The sequence below is a fragment of the Nyctereutes procyonoides genome, unplaced genomic scaffold (genome assembly GCF_905146905.1).
Source record: "Nyctereutes procyonoides isolate TBG_1078 unplaced genomic scaffold, NYPRO_anot_genome, whole genome shotgun sequence".
Taxonomy (NCBI): Eukaryota; Metazoa; Chordata; class Mammalia; order Carnivora; family Canidae; genus Nyctereutes; species Nyctereutes procyonoides.
In genome coordinates, this window is record NW_026575128.1 from 16,803,929 (window position 1) to 16,827,439 (window position 23,511).

At 49.7% G+C, this 23,511-nt stretch overlaps 1 protein-coding gene across 6 annotated transcripts in view; it reads right to left on the bottom strand.

Moving 5' to 3' along the window:
- SZT2 (SZT2 subunit of KICSTOR complex) overlaps nucleotides 1-23,511 on the bottom strand; it is a 51,157-nt gene that overhangs the window by 22,356 nt on the left and 5,290 nt on the right. For all 6 annotated transcript variants that reach the window (XM_055341616.1, XM_055341615.1, XM_055341617.1 and 3 more), the window contains 27 exons: nucleotides 18,112-18,237; nucleotides 17,636-17,809; nucleotides 17,164-17,334; nucleotides 12,758-12,889; nucleotides 11,868-12,009; nucleotides 11,345-11,451; nucleotides 8,099-8,309; nucleotides 7,731-7,901; nucleotides 7,075-7,309; nucleotides 6,755-6,884; nucleotides 5,852-5,994; nucleotides 5,478-5,630; nucleotides 5,215-5,329; nucleotides 4,782-4,999; nucleotides 4,481-4,696; nucleotides 4,029-4,107; nucleotides 3,691-3,785; nucleotides 3,279-3,447; nucleotides 2,963-3,077; nucleotides 2,748-2,861; nucleotides 2,371-2,541; nucleotides 2,105-2,199; nucleotides 1,744-1,867; nucleotides 1,476-1,640; nucleotides 1,181-1,385; nucleotides 781-896; nucleotides 414-660 (listed from right to left, as the gene is read on the bottom strand). In XM_055341616.1, coding sequence (XP_055197591.1) covers nucleotides 414-660; nucleotides 781-896; nucleotides 1,181-1,385; nucleotides 1,476-1,640; nucleotides 1,744-1,867; nucleotides 2,105-2,199; nucleotides 2,371-2,541; nucleotides 2,748-2,861; nucleotides 2,963-3,077; nucleotides 3,279-3,447; nucleotides 3,691-3,785; nucleotides 4,029-4,107; nucleotides 4,481-4,696; nucleotides 4,782-4,999; nucleotides 5,215-5,329; nucleotides 5,478-5,630; nucleotides 5,852-5,994; nucleotides 6,755-6,884; nucleotides 7,075-7,309; nucleotides 7,731-7,901; nucleotides 8,099-8,309; nucleotides 11,345-11,451; nucleotides 11,868-12,009; nucleotides 12,758-12,889; nucleotides 17,164-17,334; nucleotides 17,636-17,809; nucleotides 18,112-18,237 — 4,139 coding nt within the window. The remainder of the gene's footprint in view (nucleotides 1-413; nucleotides 661-780; nucleotides 897-1,180; nucleotides 1,386-1,475; nucleotides 1,641-1,743; nucleotides 1,868-2,104; nucleotides 2,200-2,370; nucleotides 2,542-2,747; nucleotides 2,862-2,962; nucleotides 3,078-3,278; nucleotides 3,448-3,690; nucleotides 3,786-4,028; nucleotides 4,108-4,480; nucleotides 4,697-4,781; nucleotides 5,000-5,214; nucleotides 5,330-5,477; nucleotides 5,631-5,851; nucleotides 5,995-6,754; nucleotides 6,885-7,074; nucleotides 7,310-7,730; nucleotides 7,902-8,098; nucleotides 8,310-11,344; nucleotides 11,452-11,867; nucleotides 12,010-12,757; nucleotides 12,890-17,163; nucleotides 17,335-17,635; nucleotides 17,810-18,111; nucleotides 18,238-23,511) is intronic.

A 23,511-nucleotide genomic window follows, 5' to 3' on the forward strand; every position in this document is an offset into this window, starting at 1 on the left:
GCCAGACACACAGATGTCTGCTCACTTGCCTTTCTCCCTCCCTCCATCAGGGTCCTGCTGGACCTCTTAGGTGAGCCAGGGACTCAGCAGTGAGGGACATGCTCTCGGGAAATGCACAAGTGGTTCTAGGGGTTACTACTATTGCACAAATGTCCTCAGAACAAGCTTCCTACTTTCACTGATGGCAGCTGGCAACTCTACATACCTCTCACCCAGCTCAACACTCCAGGCCAGAACAGAAGACAGAGACTATAGGTGGGAGAAAGAAGTCTGGGAAGCAGCAAGAAGCTGGCGACAAAGCAACTGCCTCCGTGGTGTGTGGGCACCACCTTGCACAGCCCTCACCCTGGCTCAGAAGCTCTCTTTCCAGGGACTTTGTGCAGCCTCACACACCACTCAAGGCCAATCCTAACCTGGACTCGGAAGCCAGGATGGCTCGTTCTCGAGGCTCAGGGGCCTCCTCGATGCTGCTGCTGAAGGGCCCAGGGCTGAGAGGCCCAGGGCTTGGGGGTGCCTGGGGCAGACTCCGAGTGTGGCCACACAGTGCAAGCAGGAAAGGGGTGATGTCTACTTCTTGCAGCAGCTCTTCACAGGCATCGACTGCTATCAGCAAGTCCTGTGAGCTGACGCTCTGTGCTTGCTGCAAACTCCGGAAGAGCCCTGAGAAAGTGGAAGGGGCCATGACAGTTGAGCTCTGGCATGGCCTCTCCAGTGCCCATGCCCATAATCCCGAGAAGCCTCGCTCCTCCCTGATGCTCTCTCGCATGGCCTCCTGCTCACCACGGACATAGCATCGCTGTGCGTGCTCCTGCAGCAAGGCACAATGGTTGGCTGCCTCCTTGTACCTGGGCTCCATCCAGACTGAGGATGGGGAGGGCTGGTCGAGGAACGGAGTCCTAGCAATAGGAGGGAGGCGCAAGCTTGGCCAACTCTCCTAAAGGACATCTCAGACTCCCCATCCACCCACGCTCCCATGGACTGTCCATATATCTCTACTCAATATATTCATGGCCCAGCAAGTTCAACTGATTTGCTGAAGGAAGCTAAGCCAGGAGTAGGCAGGACATGGACTGAGTCCTTGCCTTGATCATCAGCCTGTCCATACCCATGAGTCTGTTCATGAGCCTTGGCTGGGGGCCGTGGCTGGGGGAGGACCGAGGTCAACACCGAGGTTACTCACCGAAAGATGAGGTCTCGGGGTGCCTGAGGGGGCTGCAGGCCAACCATTTGCTCCCTCAGCGCTTCTAGGGCACAGCTATAGATGTAAACAGGACACCGGGTCCGGGGGCCATCGGCACCCTCTGTCTGTGGAGCCTGACGCCCAGCATAAGCCTGTAAGTCCCGACGGAAAGGTGGGCTTAGGTCCCCTGGGTCCTGGGCGGTGTCTGTGGGAAGAGATGTCACATGGTCTCCAAGCTTTCTCTTTGCTCCCATTCCTGCTCCTGATTAACTGACCAAAGAGGGAGCAGCCTTACCGCCGGCTGGCGTAACACTGAGCATGGGGACCTGGGCCTTTGGAGCCCTCATCCCAGGTCCTCCCAGATCTTTCGGGCTGGCGGCCCCACTCCAATCCCCGAACTTCAGCTTTGTCTCCTCTTGAGAGGGTCCCTCCAGGCCATAGGCAGCCAGATGTTGGACGTCTGAAGAAGAGAAGAGAGATAGAAGTCAGAGCTGCCTGGTGGGCCAGTGAGGGTGCCCAGGGGTTTGTATCTGGGGCTGGTGATGAAGGTAAGCAGGTGGTACCTGGGAAAGTAGCTGGAAGGAAAGTCAGAAACACATGCTGGGGAGTCACAAGCCTTGCATAGCAGCGCCACTGTGGGGGCTGGGCAGAGATGAGAGGACTGAGAGTCTCAGGAGGGCCTCCAGCCTGTAAGAGAGAAACAGAGTGATCTGCAAGGGACCACCCAACCCCTGCTCCCTTCCTCTACCCTGGAGTGCTGCCCTCGGTACAGCTTGTGAGATCCAGGACAAAGGGGAGTGATAGTATCCTGTCGCTGGCAGGAGGCGCTTAGTATCCTCGGCGATACAAAATTGGGGCATGAATACGTGCTAACAGAAGGAGGTCAGTGGGAAAACCGGCTCAAGGAGACAAGTCAGTGCTGACCAGGGGAGGAAGTGCTGAGTCTCCAGTGGCTTGGGTGCTGCTGACTGCTTGATCATTTAGGATCCCGTGGCCCCCTGCCGGTGGCTCCTCTGGACCTACAATAGGGGTAGAGGTGGGTGGATGAGGGCAAGGCTAGCAGAGGCAGGGCACTGAGGTGAAGAGACAGGGAGGCCCAAACCCAAAGACAGAACTCCCCCACCCCTCATGGGGTGGGGCAAAGGGGGCTGGGCCAGAGTGTGCTCTTTAGGAAAGAGGTGAGAGCTCACCTGGACCGTGGCAGGTCCGTCGTAGCACCTCACTCAAGAAGGTGGCTTGCTCAGCCGTGGTCAGCGAGATCTCCCGGTCACTCAGCTCCTGCCCCAGGCAGCTGTGCAGCAGGCACAGCACCATGTCGTTGGCGGGACAGGGCCCCTCGGCGAGAGGGACGCCCTCTGGCTCTGCCCGACACACACTCCACTCAGCACCAAGAGCCTCCTGTGGCCTAGCACCCTGGCTCAGCCCTGACCACGGCAGCCCTCAGGTGGCCTCCAAGCCTCCTCCTGCCCCAGCACTCATCTGCTTGTTTGCAGACTCATCTGCTCTCTATCATTCCCATGCCCGCTGGCCCTCTAGGTGTGGGTCAGTAAGTACGAAGTTCACCCACCTCTGGAAAGCAGAAGGAAGAACATCTGGAGCTGTTGACACTGAGGCAACAGTCCCATTAAGTCAAAATGGAAAGGGATCTCGTGGACACAGGTATCTCCTCCCTGTTCCAATCCTGAGGAAGATAAGACCCATGATGAGACCCAGATGCCCCAACTAGGGCTGCCGCCCACCCCCTATGCCATGGTCCACCCCAGGGGTCCCTTCCCCACTGACCATCAGAGACCCTTGGCTCTGGGGGCAGAGGACTCCATTCCTTGCTCTGGCACAGCTGTATCAGGTATTCGAAGCTCAGCATGGAGCCTATGCAGGCTGCATCCCGAGGGTGGAGCTGGGGCACAAACAGCAGAGGTCAGGGGTCAGCCTGTCCTAGGCCACAGTATTCTGGGGTCCAGCTCTCAAGGAAGCCCACACGGTCACAGACAGGCAGACCACAGAGACTCAGAGGGGTCAGGAAGGCCGCGGGTTGTGGTACTCTAGAGGGGACGGCACCTCACCCGCTAAGGCGTGGGGGTACTTCGAGGCCACTCACAGCTCGAGGGATCTCAGAGTAGGTCAGGTCCTGGAGGTGCTTCCAGCTCTCGGGGCCGGGTCCCACCCGCCCATACTGAGGCTCCACCCACACCTCGGTGACCAGGTTGAGCTCTGAGTCTCCTTCCAGGGCCTCCACCTCCACATCATTGTCATCATCTGTTGAGAAGCTACAGGAGGAGGAGGCCTGAGCCTGGCAGGGAGGAGAGTCTGATCCACAACCAATGGCAGGGGGTCAGCCCATGGAGGGGGCACAGGACAAACATAATTCCCATGTGACTTTCCGGACAGGCATCTGCCTGACGAAGCACCCCTACCCCGACTCTCTAACAGCCCAGAGACAGAACTCCAGGGGCAGTAGGAGAAGTGGGAATATGGAGATAGGCAGCTCCCAGAGAGAGTCTGGGTCTCACCTGTCCTTGGTGGACGTAGAGTGTGGGGGGAAGAGGATGTACTGCACAACGCATGTGTGCCTCTCTTCACCTGCAGCCTGCCCCAGGGGCTCACTCTGAGGGCAAAACGGGAGATGGTGGGCAAACCTCGGCCAAGTCAGAGATCTAGCCTGGCCCAGCTCTAGCCCCCAGAACCCTAGCCCCTGTCACATTGTCCTGGGATGGGCCTCAGTCTTCAGGTCCTCTGGTCACAGGGTCCCCATGAGGCCAAGTTTATAGCAGTCCTGACACAGCTCGGAGGCAAGTGTCCCTCTGATGATGGACCCTAGTGGGGAAGTGTCATGAGGGATGGCACATACCTGAATTGGAAGCTCCAGGACCATGTTGATGATTCCTTCCCCACTGCAGGCGAAGTGGAAGCCTTCAGAGAGTCGGACTCTAAAGCCCCATAAAGGTGGGGGTGGGGAGAGGATAAGACCGGGGAAAGACACTCAGAGTCTATCCTACTGCCCCCCATCCCCGTATGTGGCCACTTCTGGCAGCCACCCAGGCAGACCTGTCTGCTGGTAGCCCTCCTCAGATCATGGGTGCCTTGAGAACAACAAATTCTAGTTGCACAGGCCGACTGTGGGGTGTGGGAGTGAAGGCAGGGCAGGGCAGGGGCTCTGAGCTAAATATTGTGTGTAACGGCGATAGCATAGGGGCTGAGAGAGGGCAGGGTCTCACTTCACTTTCTGTCTGTGGTTCAACCCAGAATCTACACTTGCTCTCTCCTCATCCCGAGCTGCCCGGTCATGCTGAGGTGACGTACTCAGTGAGGATGGACAGAAGCTGTGCAATGGCACTGAGTGGCAGTGCGGGGGCCAGGCCTGATGGGACGCTCCAGAGCCAGCGCTGATGGTAGAGGTAGCGGGACAGAGATGCTAGGCTGGAAGAGGCTGAGCGGCCGGACACCAACGGCAGTGGCCCCGGTGGCTCCAGTGTCAGTAAGAAGGGCGCCCGGTAGTCCAAGGGTAGCTTCTCATACCTGGGCAACAGAGGCCACACCTCGACCTCCACTCAAGACCCAGCTGAGTCCCAGCCCTCCTATACGGTCCAGCCTCTACACCAACCTGATGAGTAGCTTGTCGAGGGGCTTATGCAGGACCACAAGGCAGGGCCGGTCAGATAGGGCCTGCTGCGGGCCCAGCATGGGGGGGGACTTGGAGGGAGAGCTGCCCCCACCAATGCCCCCCAGCCCTTTTCGTTTGACCTTGGGTGTTGGCTCCTTGCTTTGTACCCGGTGAGGGAAACGCAGCCGAAGGATCTCTTCCCGTAAGCCAGACACAATCTGGAGGAGAAAAGTGATCAGATCCTCTTAACCCTGTCTCCTATAGGTCTGGGAGAAGGGGCCCCCAGACAAAGTGGGAGAGCCCTCTACTCTAAGCCTTTCTTGGTCTGGGGTCTCCCATCTCTACTGGCCCTGGCCCTGTATGAGTTGAGGAGAAAGACTGAGTCTACCCTCCAGGGCTCCTGGGTCTGGGAGGCAGTCAGGGCTCAGCTCACCTTGTGTCGGGCCTGGGCTGGTGTGCCGATGGGAAAACCCAGGCGAAGGACCATGCACGGGGCCTTGGAAATGATGCGGACCATGTAGAAGGAAGAGGGTGGCTGGTCTGGGGCACTAGGGAGAAATGGGGGTCAGTGAGCAGACTCTAGACTGCGAGTCAGCGGGTTGAGGAGAGGGAGTGGTGAGGTCTGGGGCTAGAGGAAGAGGCATGGGGTGTGGTGACGGGGGTGGGGGGGGAGCGAGGGGACATGACTTTGCCCACCTGGAGAGCAGCTTCACATATGAGTAGCCCTCAACCAGCACGAAGCTGCTCCAGTCCCGAAGCAGAGAGGTCAGCGAGGAGTGTGAGATCCTGCATTGCACGGTGCTGTAGCGCCCATTACTGCCGGGGGTGTGCAAGTGCTTGGGGATCGGTCTGCAAGACGGGTGCATGCCTAGGTCAGATCTTGTAGGCTTGGGGGCAAAGAACAGACTGCTCCCTGTCTCTTCCAGGTCCTGTCTGAGGAGGTGGGGGTGGGTAACCCAGAAGGCTAGGGAAGGGTTATAGTTTATCCTTGGCTGAAGGTGGGTAAGAGTTCATCAGTTGCTCCCCTTCCCCATCACTCCTTGTCCACTCGGCCTGCAGAGGGTACCCACGTGTCGTGCTCCAGGATTAGCACCAGGCGATGCATGTGCAGCCAGCGCTGCCATGAGTTGGCATCCATGGACAGCACTGGCTTCCAGTAGGCTGCAAACTGGGCGTGGGATGAGTCGGACCCACTGTGCTGAAGGGAGAGCACCTGGGGACAGGAAGGACCGCCCTATAGGAGCATTCACAGAAAAACATGGCACAAGAGCCACACAGCAAACAGGACTATGGGGTCCAGGGCTCAGAGAGGGCAATGGTTTATGGCTAAAGGAACTCAGAGCCCAGCCTGGGAGAGAAGCAAAACACAGAGGCCTCTAGGATGAAGGTCAGATTGGGATGAGCCCAGAGACAGATTGTGTAGCCCTTTAGAGCTAAATTCAGACCAAGGATGCGGCTTGCCACATCTCCATCACTGACTGAAGAGGAAAGCGGTTGAGTGATGGCAGGAATTCAGGGTGAGGCGGCTTCATGCCAGCATAAGCCCCCACCTGGCAGCATGAGGCCGACGTCTGTGGCCGAGTGTGAAATTACTAGCACAAAGGAAGCTACGGTCTTTGCAAAATACACAGTCCACGGTAGTTGGTGCTGGTGAGAAATGGGTGAAGATGCCAGGGGAGGCCAGAATACACCATGTGGAGAAGGGGCTCACGGGCATCTAGATGTTCTCCAAGTCTTTACCTCGGACCCCCGCGGTCTGCTGAGGACAGCCTCTCTCTATAGATCTTTCTCTGCCAGGAACTTGGAAGGAGGGAGGAGAATGCTCTCAAGGCTAAAGCTTAGGATTCTGGTTTAAGTGCCTCAGACTTGAGAGGGAAAGAAAAAGAAGGTGGCTCTGGGCTCTAGAAGCTGTGCCAATCCAAGTCTGGGTGGGCATGGCATTAATGGGGATAATGAGCATCAGAGCCACTTACCGGGGTGGTGGAGCCAGGAGGGATATAGAAGAGTGGCACTCCACTCTTGGTGCTATCAGGAAGCGTGAAATGTTCTGGGACTGAAGAGAAGGACTGAAGGTGGGCTAGCATCTGGTCCGTCTGGTTAATGCTGCAGAATAAGGGCCAACCCTGAGCCACACCTGACTCCGGTGGGCATAGAGGAAGGGAGCTTCAGGAGGACGGGTGACCCTGGACACAAGCCTGGTGCTCAGGGGGACTCTCACCAGCTCCCAGTTCCACACCTCTGTCCCTCCACACAACAAACGGGGCATCACTCACTGAGTGGTGACCTCATTCACCTCTGCAGTGTGTTCCAGAACCGTCGGATAACGTGGGTACGATACAGTGAGCGAATGGGTTGCCTTAGTGCGCAGGACACATCATGCAGAATGTCATAGCCACCTTCCATTGTCACTTCCACCCTTGTTCCTCGAGGGCCCTCAGGCTCCAGGGGCCAGGGTGCCACAGCCACATATTCAATGCGCATGTTGTGTTTCCATAACAGCACGAGCTTTACCTCCAGCTGAGACCCTCCTATGGGGGAAGTGGGAGGCCAGTTAGGGGAAGAAGATGCAGGACTCCAGCCGGGGACCAAGTTCTACCCGAAACCCCCACCCACCTCCTGGAACTCTAGCTTAACTAAAGGTTCCAAGCATGGTTCCAGAGATTTCAGGCCTAGAGCCTGCCAACTGCCAAACTACAAATGGGAGTTTGCAGGAGTGATGCAAGAACAGAGCCAAATTCAGGACACCACACCACCCTCATTTGACTCACCTCTGGCAAAGGAGAGGGAACCGGGAAGCTAAATCCTAAGAGAACTAAGTCCTGAAGGCAGATCATAACCCACTTGTCTCCAATGACAAGCATAATCTCCTGTGTGATCCCTAGGTGCCTGCCGCTCCGTCTGGCAGGTCTGAGACTTGCGTGACAAGGCAGGGCCTAGAGACCCTTTTACCTTTGGCCAGCGTGACCTCTCGGACACTGTATCCCTCTCGAAGCCGTACGGACACAGTGCTGACCAAGTCAGCGGGCACCTCCTTCTCAGTGTGCTTTTTCCGGCGCAGAGCCAGGGCAGGGTTGCTGCTTGCGGACACCAGGTGCTCATTAAACAGGCGGTGCTGGGAGCCTAGAAGACCAGCAGGGTGGGAGAGGGGTGGGTGGCTATCAGAGAGCCACAGGGAGGGACTATGCGGCCATCCCTGGGGGGAGAGAGCCGAGCCAGAACAGTTGGCCCCAGGCCCATGCTCAGGGCCCCCAGGGCATTACCTCCGGGTCTGTGCTATGCACCCTGCCCCCCGCCCCTTGCCCCAGTCTGCCCCTCACCGCAGTAATACTCGGGGTTCAGGGCTTCCCCACTGCGCAGAAAGGAGTAGAGGAGAAATGCCCGGTGATAGACAGTCAGACCCGGGCTGCCTGGTTCCGGCTCAGGACACGTGGACAGGTAAGAGCCAAATGTGGCCATTGCAATGAACTTCATCAATTCCACGTTGGGCACGTGGCCAAAACTGCAGTCATAAGAGTAAACTCCTCCCACCTAGAGAAAATGAACAATTAGAGGCCTAGCTCCAAAAGAGGCAGCCAAGAAGGAAGTACAAAAAGAGTGGAAGAGACTAGGCTGGTGGCTGCTCCCACCCCCGGAGACCACAGAGCTGCAAGTGGGTCAATGTTCTCCCGGGACAGACTGCTGCTCTGCAGCTGTCCTTCCCTGGGCCCCTCTCTGAAGCCCATGCCATGTCGCTACACCCTTCTTTAGAACATCAAACACTAGACTGCATCACTCACTAAAGATTTTGAGAACTGCTTTTTGTTACTATTGGAGAGACTTCAATGTCTCTAACAAAGTGCTTCTCAAACTTTAGGATATATATAAAACGCCTGGAGATTTTGTTAAGATGCATTATGTGTGAGGTGGGCCCAAGATTTTCCATTTCTAACAAGCTCCCTGGTGATGCCAATGCTGCTGGTCCATGGACCATAATTTGAATACTAAGCCCGTAGATCAGTTTGCCAAAAGTTATGTGGCAAACTACACACAACCTTTGGGCCAAATCTAGCACATCATTTGTTTTTGTAAATAAAATTTTATTGGAACACAGCCATGCCCATTCATCTTGTCTGTGAGTGCTCTGATGCCACAAGAGCAGAGCTGAATAGTTGTGCCAACTGTATATAGGCCAACAAAGCTTAAAATATTTACTAGCTGGTCCTTCACAGAAAAACTTGAGTTGTTTCAATTCCTTGATCTCTCAGTTCCTGAATCCTCATCTCCAGGAACTCTCTGTATTCCACTGCCACCTGTTGCCTACATGCTGGCCCTTGGCTTTGTTTGGAACCACTTCATTTTTGCAATTTCAATTGCCACATCCTACTGATTACACACCATTGTATCCCTCTGGATTCTTTCCATTCTCCTTCTCCTGCTGCTCTTTGACCTCATTAAGACTGCAAGCTCTTGAACCTCTGCTCTCTAAGTCTATTCCTGGCCCTCTTGACCTCACTCTGCTTCGATCTCCAAACCCCAACGAGGATCACCACTTCTCTACTGGATCCCAAATGGGGAGAGGTACACATGTGACACCCAACCCAGCAAGTCCTTTGGGGCTGTCCTCAACACTTCTCCCCCACTCTGGCTGCCCCTCCTCACAGTACTCACCCTCACCTTTTCCTTCAGAGAGGGACCCGAGGCCCCTAAACGAATTTATCCCTATCATCGCTTTATCCTCCTTTCAAAGGAAGAAGTGCTACTCTCTAGCAAAGAGTAGCAGAGTTCCTTGATCTACTTCTTTGAGCCAGTGTTCTCTCGTCCACGGAAACACTTTACTCCATCAGGCTTCCTTTTTCTTTCCCTATTTTCAAACTCCGCTTCCTCCTGGATCCTTAGCAACATGCTTAAAGTCTCTAGCTTGGAAAACAAACCAGCAGAACAAAGCACCTGCCTCTTCCACCCTGCACTTCCGTCTGGCTTCCCTTCTCTCCTGCTCCCCACTCAATTGAAACAAGCCCAGTCCTCATGTCCACTTGTCTCTGCTTCCTTCTCTTCCATCCACTCTTCCACCCACTGCAATCCCTTCCCTTGCCATCTCTTTGCTGAAATGGCCTGGAAAAAATCCTCATGACCCCTTAATCATCAAATTCAAAGGGTATGTCTCATTCTTCATTTTACCTGATCTCTCTGCTGCATCTCACAGTTAACCGCTCCTTTCTTCCCCAAACTTGGACGAATCCCTGCTATCAGAATCCTCTGGTTCTTGTCTGATTACTTCCCTTCATTCTTTGCTGGGCCCCCTTCTTATGAAAGACCTTTAAACACTGGTATTCCCCAAGGCTCTTCAGGGGCCCTCCTCTCTGCCCAATTACCATCTGTAGGCTGACAAATCCTAACTCTCTCAACTCGTGCTGTCTCCTGAGTATCAGATCTGCATATCCAACTGCTAGCTGCTATGAATAGCAGCTGTCTATGACATAATTATGCACTCTGCTGAGCACTTTAAATGCAATTGTCTCACCCAACGAGGTAGGCACTGTTATAATCTTCATTTACAAATGAATCTGACCAAGAATCAAACGATGTGCCCAGTGTCCCACAGCTCATAAGTGGAGCCAGGATTCGGGCCAAGCATGCCTAACTCCAAAGGTGATGCTTTCAACTGCTATCCTGTTGACCCGCAGACACCTCAAATGCAACATGCACAAACCAGGGCTCATCATCTTGTCCTCACTCCACCTTAGTTGCTTCTTTTCCTATTTGCTCTGCCAGTCAGCTATCCAGTTACCACTGAGGTCACAAACTTGGAGACACCCTTGACCTCTCTTGCTCACCCCTCATACTCTGCTAATCATAAGTCATGTTGACCCTACCTCTCCATTTTCTCAATTCTATCCCCTGGTCTCTTAACCATTATTCCCCAGCCCTATTCCTCTCTCACCTTGAGCACTCCATTTAATAATCCCCCTGCCTCTGCTTCTGCCTTCATGCAGCAGCAAGAGTGACCTTTATAAAACATAAACGCAACTAGTGACTTTCCTTGTGCTTACCTGCATCACCCACAGAATTATCCTGAAGTTCTTAACATATCAGAACCAGCTTTTCATGTTCTGGTCAATGCCTACCCTCCAGCCTTGTTTCCCAGAGTGCTTTGCTTCCTACCCTTCCTATTCCATCAATCCAAATTGGCTGCATTATCCTATTCCTTCCTTTGCTCAAGCTAGTTTGAGTTGGGTTTTCCAATATTTGCAATCAAAACAGTGATAACTAACCTAATGGGGGAGATGAGGCTGGAAATGACCATGAGATTTCAAATTCAGCACTCTTATTATTACAACATGCTGTCTCCCCATACCCTAAGGATGAAGATGAGAGTCCTCTCCCACCACTGCCGCCTACCCTGTTCTAGACAACTATTCCCCCCATTAACACATATGTAACTATGTTATTGGCTTTCTGTAGGAAATCATCACCTGTAAGAAAGTAACCAGTCCCCGCCGCCCCCCCCAAAAAGAAAGTAACCAGCCATGTCCAACTTTGTGATATACCATACTTCCCTCTCCTCCTTCCTAGAAAGTCCTCACCTGCACAAAGGAACAAGCCACGGTGCCACTGCGAAGCTGGTTCAGCAACGTCTCACAGACGGCAACATCAGGGACACTGGTCACCCCATCTGTGATCACAATGATACCTGGAGCAGGAAACATTGGACAGACCTGGGGACACTGACCAGATCAAAGTCACAGGGGGGCATTCAACTGATGGGGCCCATAAGGTAAGGCCTTAGTGCCCACCAACCAGTATGTTTTATGATCCGCAAACACCCTTTCTTCTTCCTGTCCATCCTGCTTCTCCCTCCTGAGTGCTGGATCCTGGTGTCCTAAGTGATGTCCTTAGAGCTCTACTCCTTCCCACTAGGGTCCCAGATGGCTGTTAGAGCTGAGGGTACTTGAGAGACACACTTGTGCACATTGACCTTCCTCAAACAAGGAGACAGATCCTCTTCCCTGGGACCCACTGGTACCCGGGAACCTCAATCTGTACTGATAATGCCCCCTTCCTATACCCTCCTATTTCCCCAACCTCACCATCATTCCTTATACTGACCTGCGCTAGAGTTTGAAGGGAGCAACTGCAGTGCCAAGATGCCCTGACGAATCATACTGACCAGCCCCAAGTCAGCTGTCACCATGGAGACTCCCACCTTCCGGCCCGGGGGCTCCCCTGAGTCAGGGGACTGGTCCTCTGCCTGGCCCAAATCACAGAGGAGACCGAATTCAACAGATGGCACGACTGTCCCTTCCACAGCAACTCTGGAATCTACAGCCCCGCACTGCCTGGGCCAGACAGGCCTACCCTGTGAAGACCCCAACGCCCTGCTGTGCAGCTGAGTCCTGACTATGCTTGCTCGCCCAGGTGTGCTCAGATGCTGACCCGTAGATGGACAGGCAGCCTGACAATGCATGGTGCACCGGATTACAGGGGAGCAGGCTTCCCCACCTTTTGTCAATAAGACCCCTTTCCTGTAGTTTCCCATTGCTATTAGAAAATATTTTATACATCAGTCAAATTAAGTCTTCAGACATGTAGGACTTCAGATATGTGGGCTACTTCCAGGATACCCAAAGGAAAGAGCAAGTGCATTCAATTGAGTCCAAGCAGCTTTATCCCTGACTGTACAAAGTCCTAGAGAACAAAGCCACCCACAATCACCTTCTCAGATCCAGTGAAGGACATCTAGGCACAGGCAAACAGCTTTCACATTTTCCCCTGGCAAGAGTGCATGTCTTGGGGAACGTAGCTGACCCTTTCCCTCCTCTAGCAGGGAAGGAACCTGTTGTGTGCACTCACCAGCAATTCTATCCTTGGCTCACTCTGGCTCTTAGCCCCTTTTTCTGCCCTCTCTTCCCTCCATATTGGGGCTTATCCCTCTTCTCTCCCTTCTGTCTCTTAATAGTTTCTTTAAATGGCCTCCACCTGCTTTCTCTCCCACATACCTGACTCTGGGGGTCATACTGCTGCTGCAGCATGGTGGCCACCTTATCCTCAAACAGACAGAGCTGTTCGTATACCTGCTGCAGGAATGCCTCTCGCTGAGAAGGGTCCAAAAGGCAGCCCTGCACCAGCACCTGAAAAGCACAACGGAAAGACCAAGATTATGAAGGTTGGGGGGACACTGGCAAGCCCCCATCTGGCCTATTTATTCTCCACAGCTCCCTCTATGCGATCCTGACTTCTCACCCAGGATCTAAAGTTGGCTAAATCCACAGCCAGTTCTTCTCTTATCAGATCATCTCCTCCATCAGGGTATCAGGCTATTAATGACCTTAAACTGGGTTCACAACCTCCCTCTGCTTACAGTCCTGCACACTGGGTTTCCCCAAGCTCCCACATGGGGGTGCCATAAGATTTTCCATCTCAGGTCACCAGACTGCCCCACCTCAGCCTGGCAAAGCCTTTCTCATTCTGACTCATACTCTTATTCTTGTTGATTTCTAAATACTGCACAGGTAGGTTTTCTCTTAGGTTCAAAATCATCTTCTCAGTTGAGCGTTCTAACCTCAGCAGGTAACTCCTACTTGTCTCTCTTTTTTTAAAAAGATTTTATTTATTTATTCATGAGAGAGAGAGAGAGAGAGAGAGGCAGAGACACAGGCAGAGGGAGAAGCAGGCTCCATGCAGGCTCCATGCAGGCTCCTCAATGTGGGACTCGATCTTGGGTCTCCAGGATCACACTCTGGGCTGAAGATGGTGTTAAACCACTGAGCCACCAGGGCTGCCCCTCACTTGTCTCTTCACAGAGAAAGGAAACCAGTCAATAGGAACTCCTGGCTTACTTTCACCCCAACAGTGTACTACTCTCCAACCCATAGAAAATACCCACAATGTTTGCTCCGTGTTTACATTATCTGGGTTTTTGGTTTTCTTTCAAGGCTCTGAAGAAAAGATTCCTTGCTTTTTCTTCCCCCCAAAGCTAATCTCTCCAACTCATCTTGGATCTCTTGTCTAATACCTTCATTCTCTCTCCATGGGATTCCTTTCCTCCTCCTTTCAACATAAATAAGTGTGCCCATCCCTAGAAGTTTCACACGGGCCTGGTGGCCCCTGTGATCTCTTCTCTCTCTCAGACTCCTACTACCTTCTCATATGCCTGCTGTTCTCCTGCCCCTGCCCTCCCGGGCAATAACTACATCTTCACTCCCTACTTGGGACTGGGAAGGGGGTGGTCCCAGCCAGAAGAGGGGAGAGGGGGACTCTAAGAAGAAAACCAGAATCAGAGCAATAGTAGGAACTGGGGCTCTAAAGTGGGAAAGCTGTTCACAGCTGTACCATTTATAGGAGTGAAAAGTGGATCAACCCAAGAGCCCAACAGTGGAGTCTGGCTAAATATGTAATGATAAAATGCGATAAAATATTAAGCTGGGCAGCAATTAAAAATCATATTTTCAAAGAAAACTTACTGACAAGGAAAAATGCCCAGATTATACACTGAAAAAGGTCGTCAAACTACACGTCTGGAATTCGCCTGATGTTTCTCCTCTCTTTGGACGGTGGGGTGGTAGTGAAGGAGGATAAACAAGTACTCAAAGACAAGAAGGAAATTCCATAAAATGTTCATAGTGGTTCATTCTGGGTGAGTTTTGTTTTTCTTTGTATTTTATGTATTTTTCAAATTTCTTTGAATGGACATACGCTATACACGTGATCTTTTTTTTTTTTTTAACTTTTGTTTTGTTTTAAGGAAAAGCAGGATACATCTTGGGGAGCTTTAGAGATAGGGAAGAAGCTAGCCCAGGGCTGAGGCCCCTGGGGGTGAGGTAATCTGAGTAAGCCTGCTCCTTCTCCACAGGGGCTGCCCTGGTTCAGGGCCCACCTCTTCTCTGGGGCTGCATTCATCTTCTTGCCTGCTCTCCCCAACAGGATCCGTCCTCCAATCTATCTTTCCAAAGCACAAATCTGATCCTGTTACCATCCATTGAAAAACCTCCCATTTTTAATAGTTTTAATAATAGTGAACAGTTCTAATAGCTAACGTTTGCATGTTTTCTACATGGCAGGCACTGTTCTAAGTGATATATATGAACTCGATCACCATATGATATTGGTACTGTTAATACCCTTATTTTGGGGAAAAGACAAAGATGTACAGAGTGGTTAAGTAACTTTTACAAGGGGATGCAGCCAGCAAGCAAATACAGGGGTGTGTGAATCCACGTCTAGCACTTGTCATCACTACACTAAACTCCTCTATAGAACAAAGGGTAAGTTCTTAGCCATGACATTTAAGGCCTCTCTTATTCTACCTCCACTTATCTCTCTCTATTTTTTTATTTTTATTTTTTTAAAGATTTTTATTTATTTATTCATGAGAGACACACACACACAGAGAGAGAGAGAGAGAGAGAGAGAGAGAGAGAGAGAGAGAGAGGCAGAGAGGGAGCCCGATGTGGGACTTGATCCCGGGTCTCCAGGATCAGGCTCTGGGCTGAAGGCAGGCGCTAAACCGCTGCCCTCTCTTTTTTTATTAAAAAAATTTTTTTCTTTTAGATTATTTAATCAGAAAACATTCCCAGAAAGTTCCAATCACAGTGATCATTATTGTTATCCTTACTACATACTAGCAAATTACTTTCCAAAAGGCTATACTGTTCGAATAATATAGAAGCATACCATATAAGTGTAATCTTGCTTGGTTCTCTCTGCCTAATTTTTAAAAATCTTATTTTTAGGGCGCCTGGGTGGCTCAGTGGTTGAGTGTCTTGGCTCAGGTTGTGATCCCTGAGTCCTGGGATCGAGTCCCACGTCAGGCTTCCTCTGCCTGTGTCTCTGCCTCTCTCTGTCTCTCATGAATAAACAAAGTCTTAAAAAAAAAAAGATCTTATTTCTAAGTAATCTTTACACCCAATGTGGAGCTCAAACTCACAGCCCCAAGATCGAGTCACATGTTCTGCCAACTAAGCCAGTCAGTTGCCCCTCCATTTATCTGTCTCCTCTTTACTACCAGTCCCCATCCCCATATTCAAACGTTACTTTGTCAAACAGAATTACATGTAGTTCACTAGGACACCTGTGATTAGGAAGCACAGTTCCAGAGCTCTGTGGCTTTGCTTCTGGGCCTCTCTGTCTGGAAAGTCCATTTCCCATCTGTCTGGAAAGTCCATCTTCTTTGAAGGGTTAACCTCAATCCTTCCTTCAAGACTCACTTCAAATGCCTCTTTGTGCAAAAGTCTTTCCTGTTGCAGCCCCAGGCTTGGCTGGGTGCTCCCTCTTGGTGCTTCACGGCACCCGAGTCATTACTTATCAGTGTCCTTATCACATTCAACTGAAACTACCTCCTTCAATATCTGTCTCCCCCACTAAACTCTCAACTCCTCCCATCAGGACAGGGACAGTGTCTGATTCATCTGTGACTCTGGGACATAGCCCAGGCCTTGCACAGATCAGGTTTCAGAAAGCATCTGCCAAGATGAACCAAGTGTTGAGTGATTACCTATCACCCATGTCTTCCCTATCTTGGCTGTTAGTGCCTGCGAAGCCAGGCTTCTCTCTGGGGATGTAGCCTACAACCAACAGTCCTAACAGCTGTGCTAGGAGAGCACTTAAAACACAACAGAGGGCTGGGATCCAGACCTGCACCAATTGCCTTGTAGATTACAGACCTTCAGGTGTTGTTCCTCACATCCCTTTCTCACAGCCTGTTTGACAGCTAAGGTGACAACATGGCCATTAAAGATTGTTTCCGGGTAAGCCCCTACCAATGAGTTGAGGGTGGTTAAAAGGTTAAAAGCAGATGAGGGGAAATTGGGCCACTGCTTATCTAAGCCCAAAACAGATATCCCAGTAACAGACTTGGCCATTGTCCAAAAGGAGTGTCTCGTGATAGCCTGCTTGGGTGGTGGATAAGCCCTGTAATTATCTGTATGGTCAGCATAACACTCAGCAGTTCACAAGGCCCTCAGAGAAAATGACCCTCCTCTGTCCTTGGAAGAAATTATATTTCTGAGTATTTGTTATATTTCAAAATCATAAAATTCTTCTAAAAGATCATCTCCCAGAGGTAGGGCCATGAGTCAGAATACAAGCAAACCTTCTAATCAAATTAGGAGAGTGGTGGTGGCATAAAACAGACATTCAGGGGCCGGAACCACAGACTTACAGGAATGAGAGAGGCATTTGTCCAATCAAGGCCAAATGACCTAAAGTTCATGAGAAGGCTCTTGAAGAACAGAGGAACAGATTCTTCTTGAGAGAAGAGAGACTCAGAGATGACTAGTAAATAGGTTCAAGAAGCCAGCAGAGCTAGGGACTCTGGGCATAGACCGCAGAGATGAGACAAGGGCTTGATCAGTGGACTCTCAGAAATGAGGTCTGAGGGTATAGACTTCAGGAAAGGAAGCAATACCTGGTGGGCCTGCAGGCCAATGATTGAGGAGTAGGCCTGGATAGTTATGTAGATCTCGGGCTGGAAGTCGATGCACGATCCGGGCACGCGGAAGGGTCGAAGCAGCCCGCCCAGGCAGCGGGAGAGGGCATGGAAAACTTCATCGAACAATATCTCTCCTGTGGAATCATCCTGAGGGCAATGCAGAGAAAGATCTCTCAAGTGTGACCAAAGCAGCCCTGAGCAGAGGGCAGGAGCAAGCAGCTTTCATAGTTCAGTGGAACTCTTATCTGAAAGTTGGTCACACACCCCCACAACACACAATACAGTGCCACAGATGGAAGGGTATCTCTTTAAACACTCACCATGTACAAGCCTGTTTCCTTCCTCCAATGGTAGGCTGGGATCACTTTCCACTTCTCTCATGCCTCTCCCTCTCTCCCTCACCCTCTTCTCCCTCCTTCCCTCCCACTGTCTCCCCTCAATCCCTTACCACAATGCCAGTGGACGGGCTAAGGTCGAGTTCAATGACAAATCGATACTGCCAAGCCAGGAAGGTGACCCGGGTGGAAGGTACAAGGAGAAATGGCCTTGGGACCACTGGTTCATCTGGCTGCCACCCAGGGGGCAGGACACTGAGGACTTCCAACTCCTGCTCAGACTGGAGCTGACAATTAGGATAGAGACCAGAAAAGTGTCAGGGAAGAGTCACCCCTTTATTTCCAGGACCTGAACTTCTATATCCAATGGCAAACCACTGGCTCCAGCTCCCACAGCCCAACCATATATTCTTCCTGTATGGAAAATTAAACATTTCCCCTGTGAAACCATCTTGCGGGCAAAGTCACTTGCCCATTCTAGAATCAGACCCCTCCAGGATAAATCTCCCCTCCCGTTTCTAGGACCCTCTTAAAAAAATCAGATCCTTCTGGGCCAGCCTAGCGTATCCTGTATGTTTCTGGGCCTCACCAGCATCTCCTGGGGTGTGGCCTGCACAGTTTGATGCAGGTGATTGAGGAACCAGGCCAGGCGGACATTTCGGGAGATTCGATAATCCTTTTTCATCAACAGGAACACCTGCCCAGCTTCTTCTACCTGGACACAAAGAGACATTAAAAAAAAAAATGTAAAAATTCACTAAGTTCCTAGCATTCGTAGATCAACACGGAAATAACTTGTCTAAGGAGTTCATAATACCTAAGTGAGAGACAAGGCAGCAGAGGCAAAAAGTTAACTCCCACCTCAGTGCAAAGTGCTCCCAAGGACTTGATTCTCTGCTTCCATTCCCCTTATGCGGACTTCTATGTTGATGAAGTGACCTTTTCACATTAGGTATTTCTCCTATAAGCTACGAACTTGTTGAGGGCAGGAACTGTGTCTTGTTCTAGTCTTGTGTCCCTATGCACGGCAAATTGCTTACAACAGCAGACAATCAATAATGCCAATGCTTCCTCCAAAGAAGCCTTGACAACAATGGCCACTAAAGGACTCTTCGCTGGGTGACTAGCAAGCCTGCTGAATGCCTCCAGATTCAACTTCTGTGGATCACAACCCACTTTTCCCACCCTCCACACTTCATTGCGGTCAGCACTCTAGATCCTTCCCACCACTGCCTCACAGGCAGTTGACTCAACAGTGTCCTGACAAGCATCAGTTCCCTTATCCGCATCCTTGTCCTTCCACTCACAAGCCTTGCCAAGTCTTGACTCAGGATGGATTTGACATTCTCTTTTATCCACACATATACCATGCCAGCTGCACTTTGACACAAAGAAACTTGTCATCTTGCCAGGAGTGCCACCTCCAGCAGGCCTTTAGCAATCCTTTTACTTCTCCCCGGTGAGCAACCTCTCCTATTCCCCTAGAACGTTTCCTGATCTCTCAACTCCTGGGATCCCAACAGATAAACTCACCTAGTGTTTCATGCAGAAAACCTGGGTCCATTGGTCTGAACTCCCTCAATGTTTCTTCCTGAACAAGGTTATCTGAAATTCCTTTATTCCCTTACTCTAGCCTCCAATGAAAAGATTATTCTCCTCCCATTTTAGGCAAATTGCAAACTGCTCCTCCAGGGTCCCTGAAGGGTGATGGGGAAATGCCAGGCTGCAAGCACTGGAGAGGGGTAGAAGAGAAATGAACAGAGGCCAATGACCACCTATTAAGAAATGTAGTATTGAAAGGAAAGTTTTCTCCCCTAAATGGGGGAAATGTGGAAGAGAAACTGAAAAAGCCCTGGAAAAGCACTAAGGAAGGGTGCCTGGGAGCAAAGAGGAGCATGGAGAACAGAGATGTGAAGAAAGTCTTTCTTCTCCAGGACAGGAGGCATGTGGCAAAAGATGCAGAAACAGACCCTGGGATGTGAGAGCAGAAGGCAAGAAGGTTAACATTCTTTGAACACCTGTAATATATCCAACAGTGCCCTGGACAGACTAAATACAAGAACTTCAGACTCAGATAGCCTGGCATGAATCCCAACTCAGCCTCTTAGTAACCTGTGAGGTCAGGGAAAGCATTCTTAACTTTCCTAAGCCTCAGTGCTCTCATCTGTAAAATGGATATAATTCTTAAAAAAAAAAAAACTTTTTTTTTAAAAGATTTTATTTAGGGACACCTGGGAGGCTCAGCAGTTGAGTGTCTGCCTTTGGCTCAGGGCATGATCCCAGGATCTGGGATCAAGTTCCACACTGGGCTCCCTGCATGGAGCCTGCTTCTCCCTCTGCCTATGTCTCTGCTGCTCTCTCTCTCTCTCATGAATAAATAAATAAATCTTTTTTTAAAAAATAAAGATTTTATTTATTGGAGAATGAGTGAGCACAAGGGGTGTGTGTGTGTCCTATAAATGGATATAGTCCTAATCTTTTTTTTTTATATATAATCCTAATCTTGATCTAGTGTTGTTAAGTAGGTAAAGTGAAATCAGGCATATGAAGTGTTCTGCACAATGCCTGACACTTATAAAGAATATTATAAAAATCAACTATTAGAGGTTATTACCAGGCACAATACAAGGCTCTTCACACAAGTACATTCATTCAGTCTGCACATAAAACACTGAACAGAAAAATTCCGAGGTCCAAAATATTGAAAAAATTTAACATAATTAGTAGGTAGAGGATCAGAAGTCAAACCCAAGCCTCATAAGCCACAGAGCCCAATGACTGAGAGTGACAAATGGATAGAACTGGGGACTTAATTAAGAGCAGAAAAGAGGCACCTGGGTGGCCCAGTGGTTGAGCATCTGCCTTCTGGCTCAGGTCGTGACCCCCAGGGTCCTGGGATTGAGTTCCACATTGGGCTCCCTGCAGGGAGCCTGCTTCTCCCTCTGCCTATGTCTGTCTCTCTCTGTGTGTCTCTCATGAATAAATAAATAAATATAATCTTTAAAAAAAAAAAAGATGAGCAGAAAAGATTTGGGGCACCTGGGTGGCTCAGTTGGTTGAACCTCTGCCTTGGGCTCAGGTCATGATCTTGGGATCCTGGGATTGAGACCTACATTGGGCTCTGGACTCAGTGGGGAGTCTGCTTCTTCCTCTCCCTCTGCTCTCTCCCCCACCCACTCATTCTCTCTCAAACAAATAAAATCAAGAAAGAAAGAAAGAAAGAAAGAAAGAAAGAAAGAAAGAAAGAAAGAAAGAAAGAAAGAAAATGACAGATCTCTAGGAGGCAGAAAGGATGCTCTGGCATCATCAGAAAGATAAGATACTTGAAACATTGATATGATATGACTCAGTATTATTTTGTGTTAGGTCTCTAAGATAACCTAAAATCACTCTACTCTCTATTATTACACTTCTTTCCCTACACTGGGCTCAGGTAGGTACTGGGCAGGATTTTGGATTTTATCCCAAGTGTTAGGACAAGCTACTGAACTTTTTTTCAGCAGAGCAGTAACATTTTATCTGTGTAAAAAAAAAAAAAAATTCCCTTTGGCTACCATGTGATTCAGAAAGATCCCCTAACAACCAGGGGAAATGACAGTGGCCTAGACCAGAGCTACTCAAAGCAGCCATTCCGGGAACTTTTTGAGACTGGTCCCCCATGAGACACCAGTTGTGCCAGAATGTAAAGCCAGCACTGACTTTCATTGAGAAAGTCTGGTTTTATACACACACATACACACACACAGGTAAAGACAGTTGAACTGGCCTTCAAGACAAGTGAGCTTAGCTACCATTTTAAGGAATTTTTAGAATAAGACAAAAACTGGTGATTAATTAGAAAGTAACAGAAAGGTGTCGGGATGGCTAAGATAGCACTGGAAACCAGTTAGTTGTGGAATGATTTCCGAGTTAGCTAGAAAAATCAGATATAGGTATTTACCATCACTTCTAACCACCATTCCCTCAAAAGGTCCCATCAGATTGCATATCCTTATCGCCAAGATGCTAAAAACAGAACAGGGATCTACTTTGCAAAGAAGGAAACTGCAGCAGTTACTTGCCCTCTGCCTGGCCCTTGGTCTCAGGGTGGGATGCTCTCATGAGCCAGTCAAGCTCTCCCTCAGGACAAGTGGTGTGGGTGTGAGATGGATGCCCACTCTTATCTAATTGCTGATGCTGGGCCCCTGCCAAGGTTTTTTTGTTTGTTTGAGAATTTATTTATGAGAGAGAGAGAGAGAGAGAGAGAGAGAGAGAGAGAGAGAGAGAAAGAGCAGGAGGGAGGAGCAAAGGGAGGAGAAGCAGTCTTCCCACTGAGCAGGGAGCCAGACATGGGGCTAGAACCCAGGACCCTGGGATTATGACCTGAGTCGAAGGCAGACATTTAATGGTCTGGGCCACTCATGCACCCCTGGGGCTTGGAATATTATGAGAATAAGAAGGATACTCGTATTCAGCATCCTGTTCATCATTTTATTCTTCGAGCCTAAGCAGTACCCAGGACATCAGATGCTCTATATGATTTTGCCGAATAAGTGAATTCACCATATTGTTCTAAGCAAAGCAAAGTGATGTTTACAACTAATAATCAGGGGGTGCCTGGGTGGCCCAGTTGGTTAAGCATTCAACCGGGTTGATCTCAACTCAGGTCTTGATCTCAGGGTCATGAGTTCTAGTTCCATACTGGGCTCCACACTGGGTGTGGAGCCTACTTAAAAAAAAAATTAAAACTAATAATCAGTACAACTCAAGGTGAGATAACCTTTTTTTTTTTTTTATGATAGTCACACAGAGAGAGAGAGAGGCAGAGACATAGGCAGAGGGAGAAGGAGGCTCCATGCACTGGGAGCCCAACGTGGGATTTGAACCCGGGTCTCCAGGATCGCGCCCTGGGCCAAAGGCAGGCGCCAAACTGCTGCGCCACCCAGGGATCCCAGGTGAGATTATTTTAACACTAATCTTGGTTACTATTTTCCTCTTTGGCACTTAGTAAAGACTTTGTTTTCCAAATGCCAGCCTGTTTCAGCTATGCAAGGAAACAACAAAGGGAGTTTGGGCCCAAACTGAGCCGGGTTAAATCAGCACTGTGGGAACAACTGGGAACACTTGGGTCACTCCATCTTCTAGGACTAAAATCTTGGCAATTCTGGGTTTAATGAATGAATCTTTCTATGACCCCCTAAATTAAATCAGGTACCTCATGTCAAGCATTCACAAAACAATCTACAATTCTTCTTCATAGCCCCTACTACAGTTTATAATGAAGAATTTCTGTATTTTGTAATGTTTGTTTCACCTACAAGTCTAGAAGCTCCAGGGAGGTAGAAGCTGTGTCTATATATTGTTCTTTGCTGTATCCTTAGCAACTAGCACAGTGCCAATACACACTAGGTATTCAAATATTTGTTGAATGAAATATATAAATAAGGGAAATTGCTCTCATAAGCTTATTCTCTTCTCTGTTTCAAGCTCTGTTCTGAATTTCTTACCAGTGATTCCAAATTTTTCATTTTTGTCAACATCTGCTCTTTGTTATTCAAGTGTTCCTTCCTCATGTACTTTACAGAAAAAAACTAGCCTATTTTATTGTGTGGATTTTTCCTTTGCTTCCGTATAAGTTTTTACCAGATTTTCACTAAAATGTGCTTTTCTAATATTCTCTCTTTTTCTACTATTCTTGGAATCTGGGGAGGGAGTGCTGGTGTGGGTTCAACAGATTTGTTTTGAAAGACAGTGTGTTTCTATAGTGGAGCCACTGGGCTTGAGCTTTAGTTTCCTCCTCTATAAATATGATCACCTTCTCCAACAGCATATTAGTGTAACAAGTAATAACAAGTAATTCAACCATCAGGTTCTCTTTTAAGTCTGGAAGGAGTCCGGACAGCCATTCACCAGTTTTGCTCTTCCCCAGTTATCTGCGCCAAAATATGTTCTTGATATAATCTTCACCCAACCTTGAGATCTGTTCTCTTTAAAACATCTAACCCACTTT